Below are 25,262 nucleotides of genomic sequence, written 5' to 3'. Positions count from 1 at the left end.
ATATTTGTTGAATGAATAAGGGAACTGGCCTCTGAAGCAAGACAGTTAAGAACTATGGTGAGGTATTCAGGGTCAATTGTCCTCACACGCAGAGACTGACATTATTCACTCTGGTTCCTGGTCATTGGTTACCCTGGTGACCCCGGTCTGCAAAGCATCCTGAGATTAGTCCAATTGTTCCCATCACCTGGTTAACCAACCGAAAATGCACCTAGCAACTCCCAAATAAAATGCATTGTGATTGACTAACCCATGATTGTCTGACGTCTGTCCTAGTTCTGCTCCTCACTGCCTTGCCTGGTAAAGGGAGCGGGACTGCATTTTGCTGCCATCTTCTCTCTGCTCCTCAGCTGGCCAAGACAGGTTCTGACTGGCCGAGTCCGAGCCTCAGGCCAATGCTCACGTACAAGGAAGAAGGCTTGCCTTTGTAAGGAGCTTCAGTAGGCAAATCTCAGCTGGAAGTCATGCTGCAAAGAGGTCTCGGAGGGCTGGTGAGTCACCGACATGCCAAATCTCTTCTCCGAGCCCTGGCTGGCCAGCCCCCGCTGCCCAGGTCAGCCTGGATGCCAGCCCACCCTATCACTGTGAGTATCCTCATTGCTTACCAGATGCCGGGGAGTTGGGATGGTGGTCGCAGAGTCCCAGAGTGAGAGACCTCAGCTGTCCTTTGTTCTGCTGCTCTCCTTTGACAGATGAGAAAACTGAGGGCTGGAGATACAAGGTGGCCTGCCCAAGGCCACAGCAGTGACTGGCAGAATTGAGACTTAGAGCCAGCACTCCCGATTCTTAGAAGATGCTCATTTCACTTGGCTCTATTGTCCTATATTGAGGGGTGGGGCCCTCAAACTGAGGGCTTAGAGACGACACCTGGAGGCCCCTCCAGCCTCACCGACCCTGTTGAACATTCCCCATATGGGAAATCTGGTTTGCCAATCCCCAGAGTGAGCAGAATTAGGGGAAGAAAATCTGCTCAGCGCCAACTCAAGGGAAAGCAGTCATTACATTTTAATGAGGTATTTTCTAGATAAAAAGAAGTAGGAGGCAAAATTAAAAGTCAATTGTGTGCAAATTAAGTGCAAAAGAGTAGCATTCATTGGATGTCACTCCTTTCATATTTCCATAAGGTGAGTAACTTCATTCCAAAAATATTTGAGTCCAGGCTTGGTTTCATGTCAGTCCTAGGAAAGAATTCTTTGGCTCAAACTAGAGAAGGGTATTCAGATAAACTCTGTGGGATTCAGATGGAACTAACATCTTGGAACACTTGCCTTGGGTTGGGGACCAGGCCAAGTACCTTCGTGTCTCATGACCTCATGCCACCCTCACAGCAACCTACAGGGCAGGTGGTGTTCTTCTCATTTTACATTTGAAAACTGACGTTCGGGGTAGTTAAGGGGCAAGCAGCAGGAAGTGCAACATATGAATGGGGAGAAATTATACAGACCGAATTCAAATGCCACTCTACCATCCACCAGCTGGCAAAAGAGCCCCCTGCAGGAAGGCAGAAAGGATTGGAGTTCATTCTTATATGTTTAGGCTTTTTTCCACCCCTTAAGAACATGTCTGTCTATAAATAATATAAGAATCTGTATTTCTCTCCATTTGTGTAGGTAAGGGAGGGCGCATAAAGGGAACTGTGACTAAACTGATAAATGATCCAGAAAAACGTAGAAACTGTACAAGAACAGGAAGGACTGATTGGCACCAGCGAATACAAGCAATAACCAGGTGGAAAGTACAAGAAGGTGCTGCTATATGATGGATTATTCACAACTCCTGGGAGGAGAGCTGGCCATCTGCACCACGTCCTCTCCTCTGTCTGCCAGAAAAGGGAGACTCTGGTTGCTCCTCCAGTTGTAATGGGACCGTAGGAGGGATAATAAACCAGATAGTCAACCAAGGTGAACTCTCTTGGGAGTAGAGTTTGGAGGACATGGGGGAGCGGGAGAGGGAAGAGGCAGGGAAAAGGTTGTGACTTTAAATTATATACCAGCCAGAATCCCCAGGGGCACTGAGGCTTGACCAGCCTACAGGTTCCCCTGTGCAAGTGGGAGTCCTTCTGACACGCCCATCTGGACATTTTATTCTCCTGCTTATAACTCTTCTGGATAAAACCCAATTCTTTAACATGGTGCCTTGGGTCCCAGGCTTTCTCTCTGACCTCCTCCCTTGCCTCCCTTCTCCCCCATTAGACATTTCCACTTCTACAGTTCCGGGAACCTGACATGCTGTCTCCCACCTCTGGGCATTTGTACACGATCTACTTCGTGAAAACAGGCCCATCTATTAAACACGTGCATGAATTAATAAGTCAAATTGGAATTGATTCAGACACAGTCTGCCGCCTCTTTTGGACTCTGCAGGTCTCAAGCAGCCACTTCCAGTCCAATATAAAGGATTATTCCATCCCCAATGCCAGCTGGAGCCCAGTCATGGTGGGGCTGTATAACGAACTCATGGAGAAGACTGTGGATGGGTCATGGACGCGACTTCCAGGTTGTTGGCGCTCTCTGCAGTTACTGAAAGAGGCAGACCTTGCTAGGATTGCTAAGGCTGTCCCCAGTAAGTTCAAACCCCTGTATCAGGATTGCTTAACCTGGGCTGGAGGGGGCTCTGAATAATGCAGAACTTTTGACAAAACTTTGCCTATGTGTGTGCATTTTCCCCAAGGCGCGCTGTGTCTCAGCCCATCTGCCATATCTCTGGTGTGGCTTGCATTAGCCTGAGAGTCAGGTACAAGGCAGCCTGGACATGGTGATCCTAGACTCACATGACATTAGGCCAGAAAAGGAACTTGGAGGACACCTAGTTCAACCTGCTCATTTCACAGATGAGAAAATTGAGACCTAGAGAGCTGACATAGGGAGTTTTTGGCAGAGCCTGGACTAGAATCAGGAAGCCCCGACTCCTGGTTCCGTATTCTCTCCACCCTGTCAGCAGTCATTCCTGGTGTCTCCTTATACGTGCTCGCCCCACCACCTCCTGTGACAAGGGCAGCACGAGTGAGGAATTGAGAAGGGGCAGTGCCTTCACCCTCGTACACCCAAGGCTGGTAGCTCAGTGATGCTGCCAGTGGGCAACAGTCAGGTATCTTAGTGACCACTGAGGCCAGGAGCCAGAACCTGTTGGAGCAGGACTCATGCTCCCTCTAGTGGTCAGTTTGAGCTGAGACCCTGGTCAAGGAGAAAGGATGGAAAAGAATGGCAGAAGATGGGATATGGCATTGAAGAGACAGGAGGAGCCAGTTGGAAGACTTCTAATTTTATACACCTAACCTTTAATTAGAAATTCTGCTTTGATATTCCTGGAAAAAAATGCATGTGTGCATAAGCATTTGGATTTTGTGTATCGGAGGTTTTACCCTTGACCTCCAATTAAGGCCTCCAAACCCTTCCACTTCCCTTGGAGTTCATACTGTACAGACAAATCTCACGTAAATCTCAGACCTGTGGGAATTAGAGGAGGGGACATATTTGCTTATTTTACAGGAAGGGTTTTCACCTGCTTATGCCTTGATCTGCCAAAATCAGTGCATTTCAGATTAGCACTGGTTATTTAGTTGATAGAAACAGTCGTCTTCTGATTCCACGGGCAGTTCACTCCTCACCGTCCCTCACACTGCTGATCTCTTCTCCTCCCCGGAAGCTGCTCCTCTCCTTCAGAGGATGATGGGGCCATTCCAGGAGGCGCAGATGGGAAGCTGAGGGCGGTGGGTTTTCCTGAGGACCTCCTCCGCTCAGATCCTTTCTGCCCAGGAGACCCCCTGCACCGCCCAGAGGGTCAGACTCCAGCCTGAGGTCCGTCTCACTGACTTGACTCTTCTCTCTAGTCCAAATGATTGAAGATGCCCGCCTCTTTCTACGGATCACAGATACAGAGAGACTCGGCTTTGAGTATGTCATCTTCCACAGTGACTCGGAGAAGAAGTGTGTCTGCTTGTTCCAGCCTGGGCCCCTCCTGGAGGGGCTGCCTGGGTGAGGCATGGAGGACCATCCCAGTTGGCAGCTCAAATGGGCTTTTTCTTGGTCAAAGGACAGGAAGGGGGTGAGAAGCCAGTCGGTGGGTCCATGGCTGCCTTTCGCAGGTTCTTGGTTACTGCAGCGCAGAGGAGCATAAACCTCATTTTACCAGCTTCTCGGGCAGGGTGACTCCGCCAGCCCCTCAGCCACTTACCCAAGGTGTGGCCTGTCCCTATTAGGGACTTCTTTCACTGATCCTCAACCTCCTAAATAGCACTGGAATAAGCAGTGGACATTAAAAATGAGAAGGAAACGCTATTCTTGCTCAGTGGCTAGAATATGCCAGACCCAGTACACGGAGCTTTGGCTGTGTTAATTTAATGCTCACCAAAATTCTTAGAAGGAGATACTCTTTTTTTTCTAACTTATAGATGAAGAAACAGGTGCTCCAAGTGCTGACTCCACAGGTGCTCCATGTGACTGAGGTCATATGGCTAGAAATGTGGGATTCGGAGTTAGGTCTCTCTGCCTGCAAAGCCCATGCTGTTTTCTCTGCACCCTTCTATTTCCACCTGAGACTAACCCAGGAGGGAACACAAATTCATCAGAATTTGAGGTTAAAACGGGCCGTGGGTGGAAGGCTCCTTCCGCCACTTTGAATAGCTCATCCCCTACTAAGCAAGTGCAACTTAATTAGACAACATTGCTTGTCTTCCCCTCCCATTGGTTTTCCTCTCTCTGCTCCACCCTGAGTAATGTAAGAATGTGGACCTGGATGGCAGGGAACTCTTCAGCATTTCGCCTCACCAGCACCTGGCCATGCAGAGTGGGGTCCTGGGTCAGTATTGCTTCCACTTTCTCTCCTTGTCTGGCCCTGCAGGATCATCCATGGCGGTGCGCTGGGGACCATGATAGACACCACGTTTTTCACAACGGCATACTACAGTGCCAATGCAGTCTTTACAGGGACCATGACCATCACCTTCAGGAGGTCTGTTTCCTTGCCTGGGTTCAAGTGAGGAGTAAGCTGGTGTGGGGTTATTCCATGTGTTATGATGGCAAATAAGGGCTTAGGCGGCAATCTGATTGCAACGAGGAGATTTAACTTCTGCTTTTCTCATGGACCAATCTAAACTTTTAAGCTGTTCCTTTTTCATTCAAGGACAAGGCAACAGGCTTGAAGATGGGTTATGTGTTCGAACAAAATAAAAATATTCTACATAGGATGATGACGAACTATTTTTGGCCCCCGGTGACTTAGAGAAAATCAATCAATGTGCCCATAAATATTTAACTCAGTCCACAAATAATTATTGGGCCCCTACTGAAATGATAACTCCTTAGATTCGATTAGTGTCTTACTAAACACTTACACACACATTATTTCATTTGATCTTTACTATAACGCTGGGAGATAGGTACTATTATCTCCAATTTGACAAGTGAGGAAGCTGAGGTGAATACCCAGCTGGCAAGTGACAAAGCCAGGATGAAATGCAAGCATCGCTGCCTCATTCCAAAGTCTGCTTGCTTTGCACAACACTGCTCTGCCTTGGTGAGCTCTCAAGAACACACAGAGAAGGGCAAGACACAGCCCTTACTCTCAAAGGAGGGGAACAAGGTGTATTGGTCAGAGTTCTCTATAGAAACAGATGTAGACACAAAATATTATATTAATATATTAATCGATGTAGCTATTATAAAGAATACTAATATATTAACATACACATAGATAGATTTATTTCAGGGACTTGACTTATGCACTTGTGGGGACTGGCAAGTCTGAAATCTACAGGGCAGCCCATCAGGATGGAAACTTTTGGGCAGGAACCGAGGCTGCAGTCTTAAGGCAGTATTTCTTCTTCCTCAGGGAAGCCTCAGTTTTGTTCTTAAGGCCTTTCCACTGATAGATTCGGCCCACCCAGGTTATTGAAGATAATCTCCTTTACTTAAAATTAACCGAATCTACAAAATACCTTGACAGCAACTCCTAGATTAGCGTTGATTGAATAACTGGGGATTATAACCCAGTCAAGTTGACATATAAAACTCACCATCACATAAGGAATACTTGTTTACAGATTAGAGCCATTCTGCCAAAGAAGAAGAAAGCCTTCCATGTGTGGATAGAGCTACTTGATATTACGCAAACTGCAACTGGGTCCTGCTCACCTCTGTGGGCAACTCAAAAACTGGTCAGCAACTGGGAGAACTGCGACCAGAAAATAGGTGCTAATGTTTATGAACTTTTAGCCAAAATGTAGCATATGTTTCCTCACTGGGAAGATGGCAGGAAAACAAGAGGAGCTTGATCTTTCCAGAGGATGGGGAAACGGTTTGTTACAATGTTGATCGAGTGGTTTGTGGCTTCTATATGATGATAAAACAAAATGCCACACAGCCTGGGCTTGCCTTGTGGCTCCTCTCTCCCAATGCCCCTGATACTCGGCGCTTGGAGTAGAATCCCAGGACCCCCTTTCTGGTAGGGGCGCAGCCCCCCACCCCACAATAGAGTCTTTCACTCCTTTCTCAGAGACCAGCCCGTGAGCTGCTCTACCTCATTGCTCTCTCACAGCCCAGTCATCCTCGGCTCCGTGGTGAGGCTGGAGGCAACAGTAACTGGCACAGAAGGAAGAAAGGTATTTCTCTCTTGTGAAGCCCAAAACAGTGACGGGACCATCCTCTTTGCCGAAGCTTCTGGTAAAGCCATTAGAATTCTTTGTTCCTGCTGTTTGTGCCCATCCTTGTGACCGGGCACAGAGGGCGACTTCCCCTACTGCTGACAGGAGTGGCTGCCCTTGGAGACTCTTAAGGTTGCTCTTTCAGATTGTGCAAGTTTAGGGTGGGAGGGATGTCCTAATGAAGAGCAGCCTCTGTTAGTTATAGGATGGAGATCACCATAACATACTCATTTACCTCTCTGGGAGGCAACTAGTCATAAAGAGGCTTATGCAGCGGAGGGGAGGGGCAGCACAGTGTGCATGGTATCTCCCCTCTTGATCCCCTACTGGCTTCTAAAATGCAAAGGTGGGCTCATTGCTTTGACAACAGTAGAGGGAATTTAGATATTTCCAGAAGCAGCTGGAAGTGCCTCCAGGCAGACAGGAAAGGACTCCTTGAGCTAGTTTTTCTGGAAGATGGGGGGCAACTCACCTGTGTGCTCTTCACCATTCCAGCCATCTTCTTCCAAATGAAGTGACACAGACACAAGGCACTGTAAGGCACATCTCCTCCTGCCCTGGAGGGCAGGAAACCAAGCTTCCTTTGGAGCAGCTTCTGTTTCCCCCATTCATCTCCCTTCCCATGTTTACTCCAGCTCTTTCCTTCTTGGATTGTGGAAACGCCTCCAAATGTCAAAGCTTGTTGTGAATAAAGTTTTAAGATGAGGGTCATGTATCCAAATTGATATATGTGTATTTCTTCCCGGATAGAGAGTGTCTACAATCACTGGGATGGGAAAACATCATGTAACCTTAACATCCAACTCAGAAAAAAAAGGGCCAGATTGGGTTTGAGGGACCCAATGTGTAACTCAGGGGAGTTCAGTCATAGAAGCAAAATCACCTTCCACTGACTGCAAACAAGTCAAGGAAGCCTTGCCTGATGTTAATGACCTTGTTTTTAACTAAAGTCACACACGATGTTTTCGCCAGATATTTTTCCTTTTATTTTTTAATTCACTCCTCCAAGTTCTGCCATTAAGTAAGTACTGCTCCAAAACTGTCACTCATCTGCTGATGGGTAATGCTCCTTTCAAATGATCTTATATGGCTCTGCGTCCCCAGGAACATGAGGGGAGGATAGAGGGGATGAGGGGAATCTGGGCTCCAGGGCTGTGAGTGTGGCAGGAACAGATAGAGGAGGAAAACCTGGCAGGCACCGACCGCTCTTGAAAGCCAGCCCATTTCTTCTGAGCCCAGAGCCAAGCCAACACACCTGCTGAGGGTGGGGCAACGGGGAACAGGTTTTCACTCTAGGTCCCACCTCTGCCCACCCCCACAGTGGCCAAGAGCAGCCTCTGCAATACACCAATCCATTATTTCTCACAAGTAGGAATGCTTTAACTCAGTCAGTCTTCCTTTAAAAGGAAGTTTCAGCTTAGTTATCAACATTGCACAAAGAAAATGAGTCTCGTAGCTTAGAACAAGGAGTAGCAAAGTATTCAACAATTACCAGACAGGTTTGTAGACATATTTTTTTTTTAAAGATTTTATTTTTTTTTCCTTTTTCTCCCCAAAGCCCCCCAGTACATAGTTGTATATTCTTCGTTGTGGGTCCTTCTAGTTGTGGCATGTGGGACGCTGCCTCAGCGTGGCTTGATGAGCAATGCCATGTCCGCGCCCAGGATCCGAACCAATGAAACACTGGGCCGCCTGCAGTGGAGCGCGGGAACTTAACCACTCGGCCACGGGGCCAGCCCCAGTAGACATATTTTTTAATGTTCATGTTTTGCTTAATCTCCACTAGGGATAAAGAGCCCACTTTCTTGCCTGTCTCTTGGGTCTCAGTAGCACAGGAATGAAGCCTTCAAAAACAGCATCTTGCTCCCTAAATCATCAGTTTCTTTCCTGACCTAGATTTCCTGGGTGAAGAATGGATAATGGAAAGAAATGAAGGCCGTTGTTATGAAAAGTTTGGATTTTATTCTGCAAATATCCAGGGCCACTGAAGGTGCGTGCCCGCCTTTTTCAACAGGAGTGTCAGGATCCCAGCAGTTATATTTGGCCAGAGATTAACCAGACGGGAAGAATGGGAAGTTGGGAGATCAAAAAGGTTATGGACAGAGTCCAGATGAGAGAGAAAACCATAATCTTAACCGTCTAAAGTTGTCCAAGAGAAATGTAGTGTGGGTCACACGTGTAATTTTAAATGTTCAAATAGATATATTAAAAAAGTAAAAAGAAACAAGTAAAATTAATTTAAATAACATATTTCACCTAACCCAATATATCCAACATATCATTTCAACACGGCATAATATAAAAATTATTGAGATATTTTACCGTATTACCAGAAGTCTTAGAAATCCAGTGTGTGGATAACTTACAGCACATGTCAATTCCTAAATTAAATTTTCAGCGTTTAAGGGAAAATGTGGGTCTGCCAAAACAATAAAGTGTTAAAGCGAAAAATATTCCTCACTGCTTCAGTTCTTAATATAAATTAAAATTAAATAAAACTTGAAATTCTGGTCTTCAGCCACACTACCCAGATTTCAAGCGCTCAACAGTCACAGATGGCTACGGGCTCCCGCGTTGGGCAAAGCAAGTCTCTACCGTAAATACGTCCAGACGTTGCACCCAAAAGCCCAACTCTGCGTTAATACCCGGTTAAGTTGCGGGCGCCGGGAAAGTGCGGATCCTGCAGTTCCGGACGTCGTCAAGAGGTGGCACTAAGGAGAACGGCCTGACGCGCTCGGCAGGAGCGTCCAACCCCGGAAGCTAAATCCCCCCGCTCTGTCTAGTTCTTCCGGCTTTCTCCACCGGCTAATACACCGAGCCTGGTTTGCTCCGGTCCTGAAGGCTGCAGCGGGGCAGGATGGGCCGGAGAGCAGAGCCGCGGTGTGTGCGGAGCGAGTGAAGAGCGGCGAGTCGTTGCTGGGTACGGCGCCTGGAGCTGCGCACCGGCGGTGGGTGCTCAGGTCCCGACTCTCGACGGGCGCAAACGGCAGAGAGCCCCCGGCTTAGAACGCGTCGCCGGGTTACCGCCATCGCGTCGTCTTGTCCTCCAAGGTCGCCAGGGCCGGGGCTGAGCTCCCACCGACGTCACCCAGAGCCCGGTGCACTCGCAGGCCTCCTCTCCAATGATTCAGAAGTCACGCCCGGCCCTGCTGCAGCCTCAGGATGTCGGAGATAGGGTGGAAACGCTTATGGTAAACTGCGGGAAAGGAAAGGCAGGGAGGGGTTCCGGGACCGCCGGCTCGAGGAGGGAAATTCACGAGGTTGCCAAGGGTCTGCGGCTCGAATGCGCGCGGAACCAGTTGGGGACGTGGCAAGAGAGATGGAGTTTGACTAAGGGAATTGAAAAGGGTGGGAGGAGAGAGGAGGGGAGTCGCAGCCCAACCCTCGCGGCAGGCAAGGTCTCGCAGCTGCACTGGATCTGGGTAGAGATGGATGGAATTGCCAGAGCCTTGGGGAGTGTTGGGGGAATGTGCCTGCGCAGCCCTGAGCGAGGTGCGAGTGCTACGGAACGTCGCTTTGAGTTGCATGCCTAGAGTGACAGAGTTGGGAGGACACCTGGGCAGATATTTGGACTATCTCAAGGCCGGGTAAGAGTCCCATGCCTGAGAAGCGGTCGGTGCTCGAGTGAGCTGTTCCAGGACGGCAGTGCGCCCGCGGGCGGGGCTAGAGGACACCTTCTGGTTATCCACCTTCAAGTCTGCTGGGAACTCGTGGGGTCCGCGGGCGCCACGAGGCCACGCCCCTCCCGCGTCTGGATTGGTTGCTGTCATCGTGCCGCCAGGCCGCCATTGGTGGAGGCGGAGGCGGGGCTGGGTAGGCGGGTCCCGGAGGATCTGGCTGTGTCGCGATTAATGATGGGCGGAGGCCGGGTGCGGCTTGGCCTGGAGCAGCAAGGGCCCGGGCGGCGGCGGCGGCGGCGGCGGCTCTCCCTCCTGAAGTGCTGATTCAGGGCGATGGTGCGGGATTTTTTTTTCTTAAAAAATCTTCATTATTATTGTTATTATTGTTGTTGTTTTGATTGAGGTTGTGATAGTTTACAACATTGTGAAATTTCAGTTGTACATTATTATTTGTCAGTCATAGGGGATTTTTTTTTTTTAATCCTTAAAAAAGGCAGCGGCGGCGGCGGCTCTACGTTTACATTTTTTAAAACACGCTTACCTATTTCTCTTTCGGGGTCCTCCAGTTGTGGTCTTGAGATCTGAATTGGATTTAGGATTTAGTTTTTTAAAGCGGAGTAAGAACTGCTTGTGGAACCTGTTTGCCAACTATTTAAGTGCTCCTTACTGCCTTTGTGTTCCTGTGTTTTATTGTTTGGTTGTTTTTGCCCTCCCTCCTCAAAAAAAACCAAAAAAAACTGTATTAACTCATCTTATTTACCATGAATAACTTTGGGCTATTTAGAAAAAAATCAAACATGCCGTCAAAGGATATGCCATTTACCACTGACAATATCTTAAGATTATTCAAAATGAAAAGTGTAAATTCTGTTTATCTTTTTTAATAATTGTATTACCTGCTGTTTTTTAACTATTAGAGGTTAATCTATACTGCTGGTATATATTTAGCATCTACTGAGTGCTAATGCACCTGGAAAATTACAAAGTTTAAAAAGTTATGGACTCCATTTATTCAATAAATATTTATTGAGTCAATATGTCCAAGCAATGTGCTGTGAAAATAAAGACATAAAGAAGATAGTTCCTGCAGTGGGGGAGGGTGTGAGTGTGTGTGTTTGTGTGTGTGTGAAGGACAGCAGCCTTAAAACAAATGCCATACAACACCTGTGAGAGCACTGGGCAAGCAGCACCAAGGAGAAAGGCTCAGAAGCTATAAAATTGGAACTACGGGTCACTCCTACAGCCTTACAGGAGCTAAGGGCTGGAGGGAGCTGGAGATTACCCTGTCTAGGGATGGGGCATGCAGGGCCCACTAAGCTTTATCCTTTGGAATTGTGCTCAAGGGAGAGCCATGTGCAGATTTCCTGTTAGATGACGTGATTCATTCATTCTTAACTATTGAGCACCTACTGTGCACCAGCCTCCATGCTGGAGGTACCCGTGAACAGGACAGCCAGTGGCCTCTTCTGTCCTAGACCCTCAGTCATAAGGGAGCTGGGCTCAGGTGCAGTGGAAGCGCTGAGGAGGAGCACTGAACACCAGTGGGGGTTAGGGGGCTTTCCCAGAGCAGATGAGATCTAAGCGAGGCCCCTAGGGATGAACTAGACCTGGGAGGAGCTAGGGTGGAGTTTTCAGAAGTGAGAGGAAGGCAGAGTCCTTTATGGCTGCAGGGTGTGTAAAAGGGAGGAGGCTGAGAGAGCAGGCCACCTGATTCATGAAAGGCCTTGTAAGCCAGCAGATAGGACTTTATCCTGAAAGGAACATGAAACAATTCAAAGATGTTGTTTTGTTTTTTAATTGTAATTGAGTGAGTGTTAATGACATTTATCAGATACTTTATGGTTTCTAATCCATTTATCACTACTTGCACTTTTAGTCCATTGTTTATTTATTTTTTAAATTGATAACTTCAAATTGTACAAAATATTGTCTCTCATTGAAGGGTTTTGCATCTGGAAGCAATGTGGTCAGATTTGCAGTTTTAAAAGATGACTCTGGCCACCGGGTAGAAAATAGATTAGAAAGATCAAAGAGATAACATGACGCGTGGGTGAAGAGATGGTGGCAGTCACCAAGGCAAGACATGAAGGGGCTCTGAGCTAGGATGGACAGAAGCAGGTGAGTTTGAGAGCTGTTTAGGAGGTAGAATAAGGATGGTGCCCAGGTTTCTGGCTGGAGTAGCTGGTTAGATAAATGGCAGGGCATTCACTGGGACAGGGCACCCTGGAGGAGGAGCAGATTTGGGCGAGGGAGAGAGAAGAGTTCTGGTTTGGAAATGTTGTCTGAGGTGCCTGTGGGACATCTGAGTAGGTGGATATGTGGGTCTGATGCTCTGGAGAGAGGTTGCAAGTATGGATAGAAGGGTGGAAATTGAAGCTGTGGGAGTGGGTGAAGGGGTGTGGGAGCATTGTTCAGGAAAGAAGAACCTCTCCATGTAAAGGAGGAGAGGCCAGAGAAGTGAGAGGAAGACCAGGACAGTGTCAATCCCTGAAGCCAGAGGAAGAGAGCCTTTCAAGAAGGAGCCAGAAATAGTCAACAGTGGCATGCTGCTGAGCAGCCTGAGAAGTGCCCTGATTTTCACTTCAGACTAAGGCATATGGTGAAAAGAACATCGATTTTGAGTCCTAGCCAATGACTTCAAATGCTGCAACTTAGGATACATTTGTAACCTCTGTGAGCTCCAGTTTTATCTGTAAAATGGGTTTAAATATCTAGCTCTTGAGAGTGTTGGGAGATTTTGAGGTGGTATATATAGATGCCTCACCCGGTGCTGCTCTGGGAGCACAGAGGTGGGTGGGTTGGTATGGTTGAGGCTGGAGACCACCAAGGAGGCCACTAGGATGGATCGGTGGGGGTCAGGCTCTGGGAAGACTGGGAGTCATCAGGAGGACTTGGTCATGAAGCAGTAAGTAGAGTGAGGAGTCTTATGTGTCTCCTAAATTTCCCACTGGAATATCTCAGTGTGGATTGGAGAAGAGGCAAATGTGCGGAGAACTGTTGACCGAGTTGTCATTTGGGGGTTTGGGTTTGAGATGCCTGTGGACCATTTGAGGGGAGATGGAGGAGGCGTGGGGATAGCAGAGTCTGGAGAGAGGCTGGACTGGGTTGGAGATGTGGGCGTTGCCTGCATGTGTATGTGAAGTAGAGTGCAGTGTGGGTGTGGTGAGGGTGCCCTGAGAGGCTGCAGCTGTAGGAGATAAGAGCAACAGCAACATCTGCAGGCTGAACCAAGGAAAAGGACAGAGAAAGCAAAAACAGAGGAGAGGCGGTCAGCAGAGCACCAGCGCACCAGCAAATGCACCAGAGAGACCAAGAAAGAGAAGGCCAAGGACAAGAAAGGGTCCTGGGATGCGGCAGGTCCTTGGTGAGACACAGGGCAGCTTTAGTGGAGGAGCTTTAGCTGGAGAGTAGGCCGTGGTGGCCCGAGGGGTGACCAGAGAAGAGGGAGTGGAGATGACGTGGCATCAGGCTGGGAAGATGGAGGGCTTTTAAGCTTGTTTCCAGGCAGAGGAGAAGATGCTAATGGAAGGGAGAGGCTGAGTGTGCACAGAAGAAGGGCTCATTGGTGCCATACAGTCTAGGATGAGGCCAAGAAACACAAAACTCATGGGAATATGGGTCAACAAAAGGGGCAGGCTGTCTCTCCTTGGGGGAGAGGGAGTTGCATGCCGACGTGGGCCTGTTGAAGCATACACATTTAGCTGGGTTGTACTTGTTGTCTTATCAATTCTACCACCCTTTAATACTTCACAAGCTATTTGAACGTGGTTATACGCTCCAGTATTTATTATCTGAATTTATTTAGTCCTTTCCCCAACAGTCTTTTAAGTAATTCCAGCTATAATTTGAGACTTGCCTGTTTGGTGGAACGTGGAATGATCTCTCTTCTCTATGAAACAAATACCACAGATTACAGACCTTTTAGTTCTGGCTGTAAGCACTTATGTGAGGTGTGTAACAGACCACTTCATATTCATGTTAGCAGTGTTTTAGGACAACAGTATGCCATTTATTAAAAAATAGCACAAATGCCATCTGACGAGGAGAGAAGATCTTCTCAGATGGAGTTTGCCAAGTGTCTCCTTTGGAGAAGCGGGCTTTTCCTGGTTGAGTTTTTTAAAGCGCCTTTTCACAACCATTTGTGATTGAGTCTGGATTCTGGGGCGTGTGTTGCAGGGAGCACATTTGGTCTTTGAGAGAGTCCTGCCCTTCTGGGTGGTCCCTCTAGACTAGCCAGTGTGTGTGCCTGTCCTGGCTTAAAGGAGGGCTGGCAAACCCAGGAGAGGCTGCTGGTCTACCGCACCGTGTGCGCTCTGCTTATGTCTCAGCACGATAGGTGGGTATAAGAGAAGGAGAAAGTAAGGAAATCATAGGTTTTAGAGGAAGTGGCGCTTGTTTCACATTGCATCTGAGCTTACAGTTTCACTTCCTTTGTCTTGTTTCTGTAAATATCTACAGGTCCTACAACCAAGGGAGCCTAGAAACCAGCGGTTCAGAGTTAAAACACTATGTTTAGTTGATTTCGCTTTTATGAAGATGAGGAGATAGCCAATAACTTTTATTATCAGGACAAATAGGGAAGTATAGTCAGTGGCATGATTTACAGATGGAAATGGACATGTTGCTCAGTAAGAGCAAAGTTACTATCAATGCTAAGACCAGAGAGCTGCTTCTTGCAGTGTACTATGTTCTCAATAACATTCCAGCACTGTTAATTGCTGGCTACACTTTTCACTTCTCCAAAGTACAAAGATAATACAGGGCACCACCAGGTGAGTTTCTAAGAGATCCTTACAAAGGTGAGCCTCGCTCTGGCAAAGCCACCAACACAGTGTTCTCTTGTCCTGCAGTTGCATCCAGTGATCAAAGCTTTCCTGTGTGGCTCCATCAGTGGGACCTGCTCCACTCTCCTTTTCCAACCTCTGGATCTCCTCAAAACACGCCTGCAGACTCTACAGCCCTCCCCCCATGGGTAAGGCCTGCTGCCCCCCAATTTAGTGAGGAGCTGGTTTCAACAACTTCTCCCAGACACAGGAGCATCTTTACTGTGTTGTCAACTTACATTCTGTTGGATGCTCAAAGAAAATACAAACCGTGTCCGACTTTCATGTGTTTTTGTGTATATTCTTTTTTGTGAATATTTTTTGTATTTGACAATTCTTGTTAATTAAATGGGGTCCTTCCATGAGCAGCTTCCTGGGATCTGCCTTGGTGACATTTGCATTTTATTGTGCTAGCCTGTAATGTCGTAACTGTGCTGCCTGGTACGAGTAGTGAGTGGTCCTTGACATAATGTTAAGTATTGAGTGTCTCTTTTGTGCCCCCATATTGGCTCAGCACTGTGGGAAGTATACAAAATATATATATAACAGGAGGTTATCTCATTGCTTATGCTGTGAATGGACAGATAAACATGTATATGCCAAATCATGAACACTTAGGAAAGCCAAGCTTCCAAGATGCATTGTGGAGATTCTTAAGTGTTCTAGAAAAGAGCCCATACAAAGAAATTTTTGAGTGTGGAGTTCTTTTGTGAGGATGGGGTCTAAGTGATTTTTTCTTCCCTGCCTCCATTTTGTCTCCCTCAGATCCAGACGCGTTGGGATGTTGGCTCTGCTCCTGAAGGTGGTTCGCACAGAGAGTCTTTTGGGCCTTTGGAAAGGGATGTCCCCTGTAAGCTGCCTTTTGGGTCTTCTCTTGTTCCTTCTCCTTTGATAACTAGCCATTTCTCATCTATCTCGCGTATCCTCTCTGTTAAGGATCCAAGAGAGTGGTCAGTGGTGGGAGGAGCTGTGTGGTCTTCCTGTCTCTCTCACCGTCACTAACTTCTCTCTGAGGGCTCGGGGAAACAGTAGGTCTGGACGCCCTGGGTACGACCTCTTAGTGCAGCACAGTCTCTAGAGCAGACGCAGCTGGCGCCCCCGCCTGTCAGCCTGTCCTTGCCCTTACCCATCAGTGCAAGCAGGCTGAGACTGCCACACCTGCTCTTTGTCTGAACCCTTTTTGTGGCCTTAGGAACTCACTTTGCTGGAATAACCAGGGAATTAACGCCCACCCCACCCTTGCCGCAGCCCTTGGCCAATGAGAAATGAGAGTTGATGTTTAAAACCTCACTCCCCTCCTCACGCCTAACTCTGAGGCGTGTCCTCCACTGATTCCCAGAGGTCCCCAAAGGGATTAACTTGACCATGGCAGTAACTGGTTAGATTACACACCCTTTACTGACTGCCTCCTCTCTTGTTTCTCTTCCCTATTCTCCTATTAATGTTCCCTCTACACCTTAAGTCAACAACATGCATGCAAATCCTGGGTCTTCTTTTGGGAAAACCCAGCTAAGACAGTACTTACAGTGTTCGTCTTTTTTTGTTTTTCCTGCGGGGGAGAAAGATTATCACTGAGCTAACATCTGTGCCAGTCTTCCTCCACTTTGTATGTGGGATGCCACACCCTTTACTGACTGCCTCCTCTCCTGTTTCTCTTCCCTGCTCTCCTATTAATGTTCCCTCTACACCTTAAATCAACAACATGCATGCAAATCCTGGGTCTTCTTTTGGGAAAACCCAGCTAAGACAGTACTTACAGTGTTGGTCTTTTTTTGTTTTTCCTGCGGGGGAGAAAGATTGTCGCTGAGCTAACATCTGTGCCAGTCTTCCTCCATTTTGTATGTGGGATGCCACCACAGCATGGCTTGATGAGCAGTGTGTAGGTCTGCGTCCAGGATCCAAACCTGTGAACCCCAGGCCACTAAACTGGAGCGCTTGAACTTAACCACTACACCACCGGGCCAGCCCCAGTGTCAGTCTTTGATTTCTTTCCTTCCTCCAACTTTTTCTGCAGTCCATTGTGAGGTGTGTCCCTGGCGTTGGAATCTACTTTGGCACTCTCTACTCTTTGAAGCAGTACTTCCTGCGAGGCCATCCCCCCACTGCCCTGGAGTCGGTCATACTGGGGGTGGGCTCTCGCTCAGTTGCAGGGGTCTGCATGTCACCCATCACTGTGATCAAGACACGTTACGAGGTGAGTTTGACTGCTTTAGGCCCTCAGGGTGGGTAAACAGAGGCACTGGGCCCTTGAGTCAAGTGACCACTGGTGTCAACTCCTGATTTATAACCTAACGTAGAGGTGGATGTGGTCAGAGAACCCATTTGTGTAGGCAGGCCAAGCCACATGTGAACCAGAGCTCGCAGTGCCCTGGTAATGCCACATACCCTGAAGTTTGCTTGGTTCATTGCTCAAACCCAGGGCCGCTGTGCCAGTCACTGGTTCTATGCTTCCTTTGCAGAGTGGGAGGTACGGCTATGAGAGCATCCATGCAGCCCTGAGGAGCATCTATCGCAACGAGGGACACCGGGGCCTCTTCAGTGGCCTGACAGCAACACTCCTTCGTGACGCACCCTTTTCTGGAATCTACCTGATGTTTTACAACCAGACCAAAAACATCATGCTCCATGGTATGGATAAAGGAAGGTGTGGTGGGGAAGAGATATCCCTAAGACATCACCTCCTCACCACTTTCTTTTGATATGAGACTATTTGTTGTTCTTAGCAGCGCCAGATTCTTAGCAGAGTTAAGGAGCTGAGTCATATCAGCTTTATGTCAGGATGGGGCTGGGTGCAACGGTTGACATGACAGACGTGGTCCCTGGCCTTTCGAGTTGATAGCCTGTTGAGGCAGAGTACTGATAGTACTGTAATTCTTGAGTGGGGAGGGGGTGGAATAAAGCACGTTTTGCATAGGTCTTGCAACCATACTTCCCCAATTTGCCTGATCTTAAGATTGCTGGGTCCCACCCAAGGACTCCTCAATCAGATGCTTTAGGGTAAGACCTAGGAGTCTGTATTTTTGAGGAAGCACTTGAAGGTATTCTTATCAGACGAGTTTGGGAAACTGCAATGGGTTAGGAGCTGGAAGAAAAATATTTTCACGTCCCTTGCTGTGTTCCCAGTTAATGTGGTTTTGAGCCCTTCATTTGGCTGAAGAGAAAGGTGCCAAACCTCAGGCATTCTGGCAGGCCCACTACCTGTAAGATCATGTTGGGCAAGACATGGGCAGAGTCAGTGGGCAGTAAACATCCACCCAAGCAGAGCCAGGTATTGATAGAAACACATCCTGTAAAATGAATCTTTGTTCAATAAGGTTCCTATGGATAATTTGAGCAAAGAATTGCAACCAAGGTCATTTAATTGGGGAAGCTAGAATGCCACCATCAGGTGATCAGTGATGATCAGCTGCAATTGGGGTGTTTGGGAGATTTGCTGCTTCTCCCTAGGCACCAGGAGGTATGACGCTGTAGATCACAGCCTTATTTTGCAGTAGAAAATTAAGGCACTATCAGAGCTTGGATGTACCTTTTTAACTGCTCAATCCGTCTTAAAATTTTTTTTATTTGGTATTTAGAAATCATTTTAAACTTACAAAAAAGCCACGAGAATAGTACAAATAACTCCATAGCCCTTATTATTCTCTTTTTATATGTATAATTGCTTTTTCCAAACCATTTAAAAGTAAGTTACAGGGGCCGGCCCAGTGGCGCAGCAGTTAAGTTCTCATGTTCCCCTTCGAGGGCTGGGGGTTCGCTGGTTGGGATCCCGGGTGTGGACATGCACTGCTTGTCAAGCCATGCTGTGGTAGGCATCCCACATATAAACTAGAGGAAGTTGGGCATGGATGTTAGCTCAGGGCCAGTCTTCCTCAGCAAAAAGAGGAGGATTGGCGGCAGATGTTAGCTCGGGGCTAATCTTCCTCAAAAAAAAAAAAATTAAAATTAAAATTAAAAAAAAGTGAGTTGCAGACATGATGCCCCTTTCTCGTGAAATACCTCAGTGTGTATTTCCTGAGAACAAAAACATTCTCATATAACCATCCTACCAAATTCAGGAAATTTAACATAGTTATAATTCTTTAATCTATAGTCTGATCTATAGTCTTAATTTCACCAATTGTCCCAATAATATACTTTGTAGCAATTTTTATTTTTTATTTTTAAGAGTATAGGCCAGTTACATAACTTCAGCATGGGTTTATCTGATGTTTCCACGTGACTAGATTCAGTTATACATTTTTAGCAAGAGGACCACATATGTGATGTTGTGTCCCCCAGTGCCTTATGTCAGGAAACTCATGGCATCAGTTTGGCCCATTGTGGGGAATATTAACTTTTTATCACTTGCATAAGATAGTGTGTCCACTGAAAACTCAATTATTTTTTCTTTTGTAATTTGTAAGTATCTCTGTGGGGAAAGACTTTGAATCTATATAAATCTATATAAAACATCCTGTTCCTTTCATCCATATATTTTGGCATCAGTCAATGATTCTTGCCTGAATCGATTATTATTATGATGGTTGTAAAAAGGTGAATTTTTAACTTCATTATTCCATCCACAATTAGTTACACCTTTAAATTTTTAATTCTTAACCTCATTGGAATCCAACCCCTTCTGGCTTTTGGAAAGAATTAGTGGGCAACTTGGCCTTGATATTTATCTGATGAATGTGAGATTTGTTTATAACTGAATGTTGCCTTTGTCCTATTTCAGACCAGTTGGATGTGGCCTTTCTTCCCGTGGTAAATTTCAGCTGTGGGATATTTGCTGGTATTCTGGCCTCACTGGTAACTCAACCTGCAGATGTTATCAAAACTCATATGCAGCTCTCCCCAGTGAAATTTCGGTGGATTGGCCAGGCAGTGACACTCATATTCAAAGTAAGGATATAGAAAAAATACTGGTTCTTATTGTGGTTAAGGCCCTCTCTCTCTAGAGCAGTAGCTCTCATCCTTTACACATTAGAATCACCTGTGGAACTTTGAAAAATCCCCATTCCCAGGGTACAACCTGGGCTGATTATATCAGAATCTCTTGGGGAGTGAAATGCTGACATCAGTATTTTAAGTTTCTCAGTGATTCCAATGTGTTGCTAAGGTTGAGAATCACTGCTAAAAACCTATGGGTTTTTTTGGGTGGTGGGGGGGGGGGCGTACATTAGGACAACCTGTGCCATTTGTTAAACATGCGGATTGCTGGGCTCCACCTCAGACCTACTGAATCAGGTGATCTGGGAGGACTAGTAATCTCATCTAGGACCTAGGAAGAAATACAGTCAGGAAAAACCCACAAACACATTGTTTGTTTCTAGGCGCTTGCTCTAATACAAATGGACAAATGGTATTATTGAAGACAAAAAGTACAGTAGATGTAAAGTGTACTAAAGTGCTATTTAAAAGCCACTGAGTTGGCCCTTTGGAAACAAGTTCTTTTATCACACATCAAATATCCTTGTTCAAGGTAAATTTGTCACTTACATCTTTAGATTTTTCTGTACTTCTCAATTTTTCTGTGTAGCAGGGGAAACACAAGAGCATATGCATCGAGTATCTGTCTCACCCTGGATCTATGCAGACATTTGTGAATCTGATCAGATTCCTCACACTGCTTAGGTTGCCTGCTTTCTTATTCTCTACACCTAAAATCATAAAGTTTGAAAATATATTCTCAGTATATATGAAAATGGCAGGAATTATAACAATAGGAATGAAGAAATCAATCCAGATTATGAGGGAGGAGTAAGAGGTGTTTTGTCTTTGATTCTTATATAGGGCCACCAAGAACATACAGTCAGTTACAAAAAGATGTCCCTCCAGGCAGGCAAATTGCCAAAAGGGCACCTTGTCCTTCAGCCTGGAGCCTGGGCCCAGGGCTTGGCAAGCAGACCTTGGTCTGTATTTCAGCTGCCACCTGGGGCTGGGTACTTCCATGCACTGTACAAGCTGTACAACTGCACACAGCAACCCCACAAAAAGATTTTCAGCTAAGAGATAAATTCCCTAGGATAGAGCAAGCCTAAAAAGATAGAGCTTAGTGACTATGCAAAAATATATAGTTTTTAAGTTCATTGTCCCCTTGGACCCTAGCTTTGGCATTATTTATAAAAGTCTAAAAAACTAAGACTTAAAAATAGGGTAACACAGAGAAAGTCTCCTACTCTTGTGCCAGGTGTATAACTGCATTGTTACTTTGCTTCCAGAGTTTTGACGTTCGTTTTCCTCCTAGGACTATGGGCTGCGTGGCTTCTTCCAAGGAGGTGTCCCCCGGGCCCTCCGCAGAACTCTGATGGCAGCCATGGCGTGGACAGTCTACGAAGAGATGATGGCCAAGATGGGCCTGAAGTCCTGACTGAGAGGGGACTGCGAAAAGATGGGATCTGTTGCCCTGCCTGCTTTCTGCCATGGGCTGCCTCCTCTCACCATCCTGGAGTCAGATGAAGTCCTCTCTGGAAAGCTAGGCAGATACGTCACCTTTGGCTACCCAACTCAAGTAGAGAATAGATGGGCCTGACTCAAGCCCTCGGAATCTCCCCAAAGAGGAGTCACTGATACACGCAGCCCTTTGGGGAGTCAGGAGAAGGCTTTGCGTACCCTGCAAGGCTACTTGAAAAGGCATTTCCGGAGAGAGCTCTGCCAGGTGGCTCCATCTCAGCCACCCGTCTACACCACGGTGCCTCTTTGGATGTGTTCTTGGGCAAGGCATCACAAAGCCAGAAAGGCAGTATGCCTCGTGCTGTAGCCGAGGAGCTCCAGCAGGGGAGGCGGGGTCTTCAGAGAGAGGAGTCACTGTCACCAGGCTGAAGTCTGCGTCTGAGGGGATGTTAGGATGAGGAAGAAAAGGTTCCTAATCACCTTCCCAGAGACTCTGGAGAAGGGGGGACAGTGGCTTCCTAGCCTCTTAAGTGTCCAAATTAAACTTTTTCATCTTGGCTCCTGTACTGTTTCAACTCTAAGTTGTTCTGGCATTTTTGTGCAGCTGAAGTTCAGATAAATAAAATGAAGCACTTTATCACTGAAGACTTTGGCATACCTAGCGTCATCACTCTGTCCTGAAATAATAAAATAGTCTTAAGTTGGCTGGTTCTTGACCTATGTGGATTCTAAAACCTAAAAATTTTTTAAACAGCTTTATTTTATATATCATACAATTCACCAATTTCAAATATATGATTCAGTGATTTTCAGAAACTTTACACAGTGGTACAACCGTCACTCTAAATCAGTTTAGAACACATTCATCCCCAAGCAGGTCTCTTATTCACAATTAATCCTTGTTCTGAGCCCCAGCCAGCCACTGATCTGCTTTCTGACTCTATAGATTGGCCTTTTCTGTACATTTCATATAAATGGAATCATAAAATATGTAGTCTCTTGTTCTGGTTTCTTTGGCATAAAGTTTTTGAGGTTCATCCATGATGTGGCATGTTCAACACTTTGCCCTTTTTATTTTATGGTTGAATAATATTCCATTGTATGCCTATACCATATTTTATTTACCCATTCATCAATTGATGAATATTTGAATTGTTTTCACTTTTTAACATTCTTATTTTTTTTTTTTTTGAGGAAGATTAGCCCTGAGCTAACTGCTACCAATCCTTCTCTTTTTGCTGAGGAAGACTGGCCCTGAGCTCACATCCATGCCCATCTTCCTCTGCTTTCTATGTGGGCCGCCCACCACAGCATGGTGTGGCAAGCAGTGCCACGTCCACACCCGGGATCTGAACCGGCGAACCCCAGGCCGCCGAAGTGGAACGTGCACACTTAACCGCTGCACCACTGGGCCGGCCCGTATTATTATTTTTGAATAATGCCACTATGAACCTTCACAAGTGTTTGGGGGACATATATTTTCATTTCTTTTGCATATATGTCTAGAGTGGAGTTCCTGGATCACGTGGTGACTATGTTTAACCACTCAAGAAACTACCAGACTATTTTCCAAAGTGGCTCCACCATTTACATTCCCACCAGCAGTATATGAGGGTTCCGATTTGCCCACATCTTCCTCAACACTTGTTATTGTCTGTTTTATTTACTATAGGCATTCTAGTGGGAACCCAAGTTTTTCTATCAATTTTCATACTTAGGAGAGGGCTGTTAGTTCATCCAAACAGCAGAAGGGGCAAGTCTGGCCTCCTGGTTAAGAACATGGGCTGTGACCCAGGGGGCCCAGGTTGAAAGCCTGGCTCTCTCCACTTCCTCAGACACTTTTGAAACTGGGCTTGGGAAACGAGGTTAGTAACATTTCCTCCCTCCTGGGGGTGGGTGGTAGGGTTAAATGAGCAAATGTTTCTGGCACATTTTCTTGGTGTCCTAGGGCTGCCACAGCAAACTCCCACACGCTGGGTGGCTTCTGACAACAGAAGTTTATTCTCTCACTGTTCTGGAGCCTACAAGTCTGAAATGAAGGTGTCGGCCGGGCCACGCTCTCTTCTCAGTCTCTATGGGAAGATGTTCCCTGTCTCTTCCAGCTTCTGGTGCTTGCTGGCGATTCTTGGCAGTCATCACTCCAGTCTCTGCTTCTGCCTTCACAATGCCTTCTCCCCCGTGTGTCTGTCTCTCTGTGTCCAAATTTTTGTCTTCTGTTAAGGACACCAGTCATTGGTTTAGGGCCCATCTTACTCCAGAATGACCTCGTCTTAACATGATTACATCTGCAAAGATCTCTGTTTCCAAATAAGGTCCATTCATAGCAACTGGGGTTAGGGATCCAACATACCTTTTTGGGGGATACAAATCAACCTATAACATACATATTAAGCTTAATGATTTATAAGTTTGAGTTAAGTTTATACTTTAGGTTTTAGGTTAAAATGCCCTATTCAAGATGATATGGGGAGGAGTATGGGAGAAGACAAAGGATCCTAATCTCATAGTGGCACCTAAGCCACTGGTGCTTGGTGACCTGTGCGTGAGGCCTTGTGCTGGAAAAGCAGGAAAGTGCTGAGCACTGGGAATGGTGCTGGGCCAGGAATGAGGGAAGGCAGTTTACACAGACAATGGATGGAGTGGCTGCATCCTAAGAACTTAGACTCTGAGGCAGGGTGTCAGGTCCTTTCCCACCACCTCTTCAGTCTCCTTTGACCCTCATTTTGGGCAGTGGGAGCCTAGCGCTGGTGAGGGCCCTGCAAGGGGGCAGAGATGAGGCCCAGAAGCATAGGCTTCATCCCAATGCAGATCTGCTCACCTTATACTTGGCTGGTGAATTTAGGCCACTTAGAGACCCCTTCTGTGCTCCTCATTTGTTGTTCTGGGGCAAATAATCACAAGATTTGGAGAAATAGCTAATTTTCTCTAAACATAGGGTAAAATTGAAATTTGCCTTTGTGAATCCTGACTGCAGAGGCAAGTGACCCCGGGGTCTGCATATGCCAGGTCCCCAGGCCCTGTTTCTTCCTCTCCTGCGTCTCCCACGAGTATTATTACAGTTCAGAAGGAAGTGGCTAGTGAGCTGCAGCTGGCTTTGGGAACATTGCCCAGTGTCCTTTTTTTTGATTGATTTGTTTTGGCTGCCTCAGACTTAAAGCAAATTATAGAGGCTGGGCTTTGTGGGAGGAAACAGTCATCTGGGGACTAGAGATAAGGCTCAGGAAAGCAGGAACCAAAGGAGGACAGAAGCAAAGCTTTGAAGCTGCTATCACAGTCAATTTCCAAAAATACATCATGAAGCTTTTCAAACAATCACGAGAGTACAGCAAATGGTGCACTGGCCCTTCATTCACATCCTCCAGGTGAAACAATTATCAGGATTTTGTCACTCTTGCTTGTCTTTCCTCTCCCCCCCCTCCTTTTTTCTTTCCTTTACGAAGCTTTTGAAAGCAGATCCCAGACATCACACCATTTCACCCTTCTAGACTTCAATATGCATCTCCAAAAATTATGGACATTTCTCTTACATAACTACAGTGTTATCCCACCAGGAAAAAGTTAAATTTTTTGCATATCATCCAATACGGAGCCCATAGTCACATTTACCTGATTGTCTCAAAAAAGATTTTTTACAGTCGGTTTATTTGAATCAGGATTCCAACGAGGTCCTGAGATTCTTTCATCAGCTGTTCGAAAGGGTAAGTCTGAGGCAAACCACGATTGGAGTGAGTCAGTTCCTGAGGGCCCAATCAACTCGGGGAACCCAGCAATAATGACTGCGGGGTTGGGGGGTTGAAAAGCTGA

The 25,262-nt window shown here is 46.6% G+C and overlaps 2 protein-coding genes across 7 annotated transcripts; both read left to right on the top strand.

Annotated features, from left to right (window-relative positions):
• The first annotated feature begins 241 nt into the window (after positions 1-241).
• On the top strand, positions 242-7,351 carry LOC139041405 (acyl-coenzyme A thioesterase THEM4-like). Of its 4 annotated transcripts, none has more exons than XM_070493054.1 (6): positions 242-584; positions 2,364-2,562; positions 3,830-3,974; positions 4,840-4,950; positions 6,493-6,598; positions 7,136-7,351. In XM_070493054.1, the coding sequence occupies exons 1-6, from the start codon at positions 465-467 to the stop codon at positions 7,151-7,153; spliced, it is 699 nt and encodes a 232-aa protein (XP_070349155.1). In that variant the 5' UTR covers positions 242-464; the 3' UTR covers positions 7,154-7,351. The 4 variants fall into 4 exon arrangements, with proteins under 4 accessions (XP_070349155.1, XP_070349156.1, XP_070349153.1 ...); XM_070493055.1 differs by having other exon boundaries at positions 243-584; positions 6,535-6,598; XM_070493052.1 differs by having other exon boundaries at positions 243-584; positions 6,493-6,659.
• A 1,239-nt stretch (positions 7,352-8,590) lies between these two features.
• SLC25A38 (solute carrier family 25 member 38) lies at positions 8,591-22,168 on the top strand. Of its 3 annotated transcripts, none has more exons than XM_014859631.3 (7): positions 8,591-9,831; positions 15,111-15,232; positions 15,849-15,933; positions 17,098-17,277; positions 17,543-17,711; positions 19,801-19,967; positions 21,313-22,168. In XM_014859631.3, the coding sequence occupies exons 1-7, from the start codon at positions 9,763-9,765 to the stop codon at positions 21,433-21,435; spliced, it is 915 nt and encodes a 304-aa protein (XP_014715117.3). In that variant the 5' UTR covers positions 8,591-9,762; the 3' UTR covers positions 21,436-22,168. The 3 variants fall into 3 exon arrangements, with proteins under 3 accessions (XP_014715117.3, XP_070348767.1, XP_044610716.2); XM_044754781.2 differs by having other exon boundaries at positions 9,451-10,596; XM_070492666.1 differs by lacking the exon at positions 19,801-19,967.
• Positions 22,169-25,262: the final 3,094 nt, after the last annotated feature.

Source organism: Equus asinus, chromosome 21 (assembly GCF_041296235.1).
Source record: "Equus asinus isolate D_3611 breed Donkey chromosome 21, EquAss-T2T_v2, whole genome shotgun sequence".
NCBI classification, from domain to species: Eukaryota; Metazoa; Chordata; class Mammalia; order Perissodactyla; family Equidae; genus Equus; species Equus asinus.
Note: the sequence above shows the minus strand (reverse complement) of the source record. Positions and strands in the feature narration are given on the sequence as shown.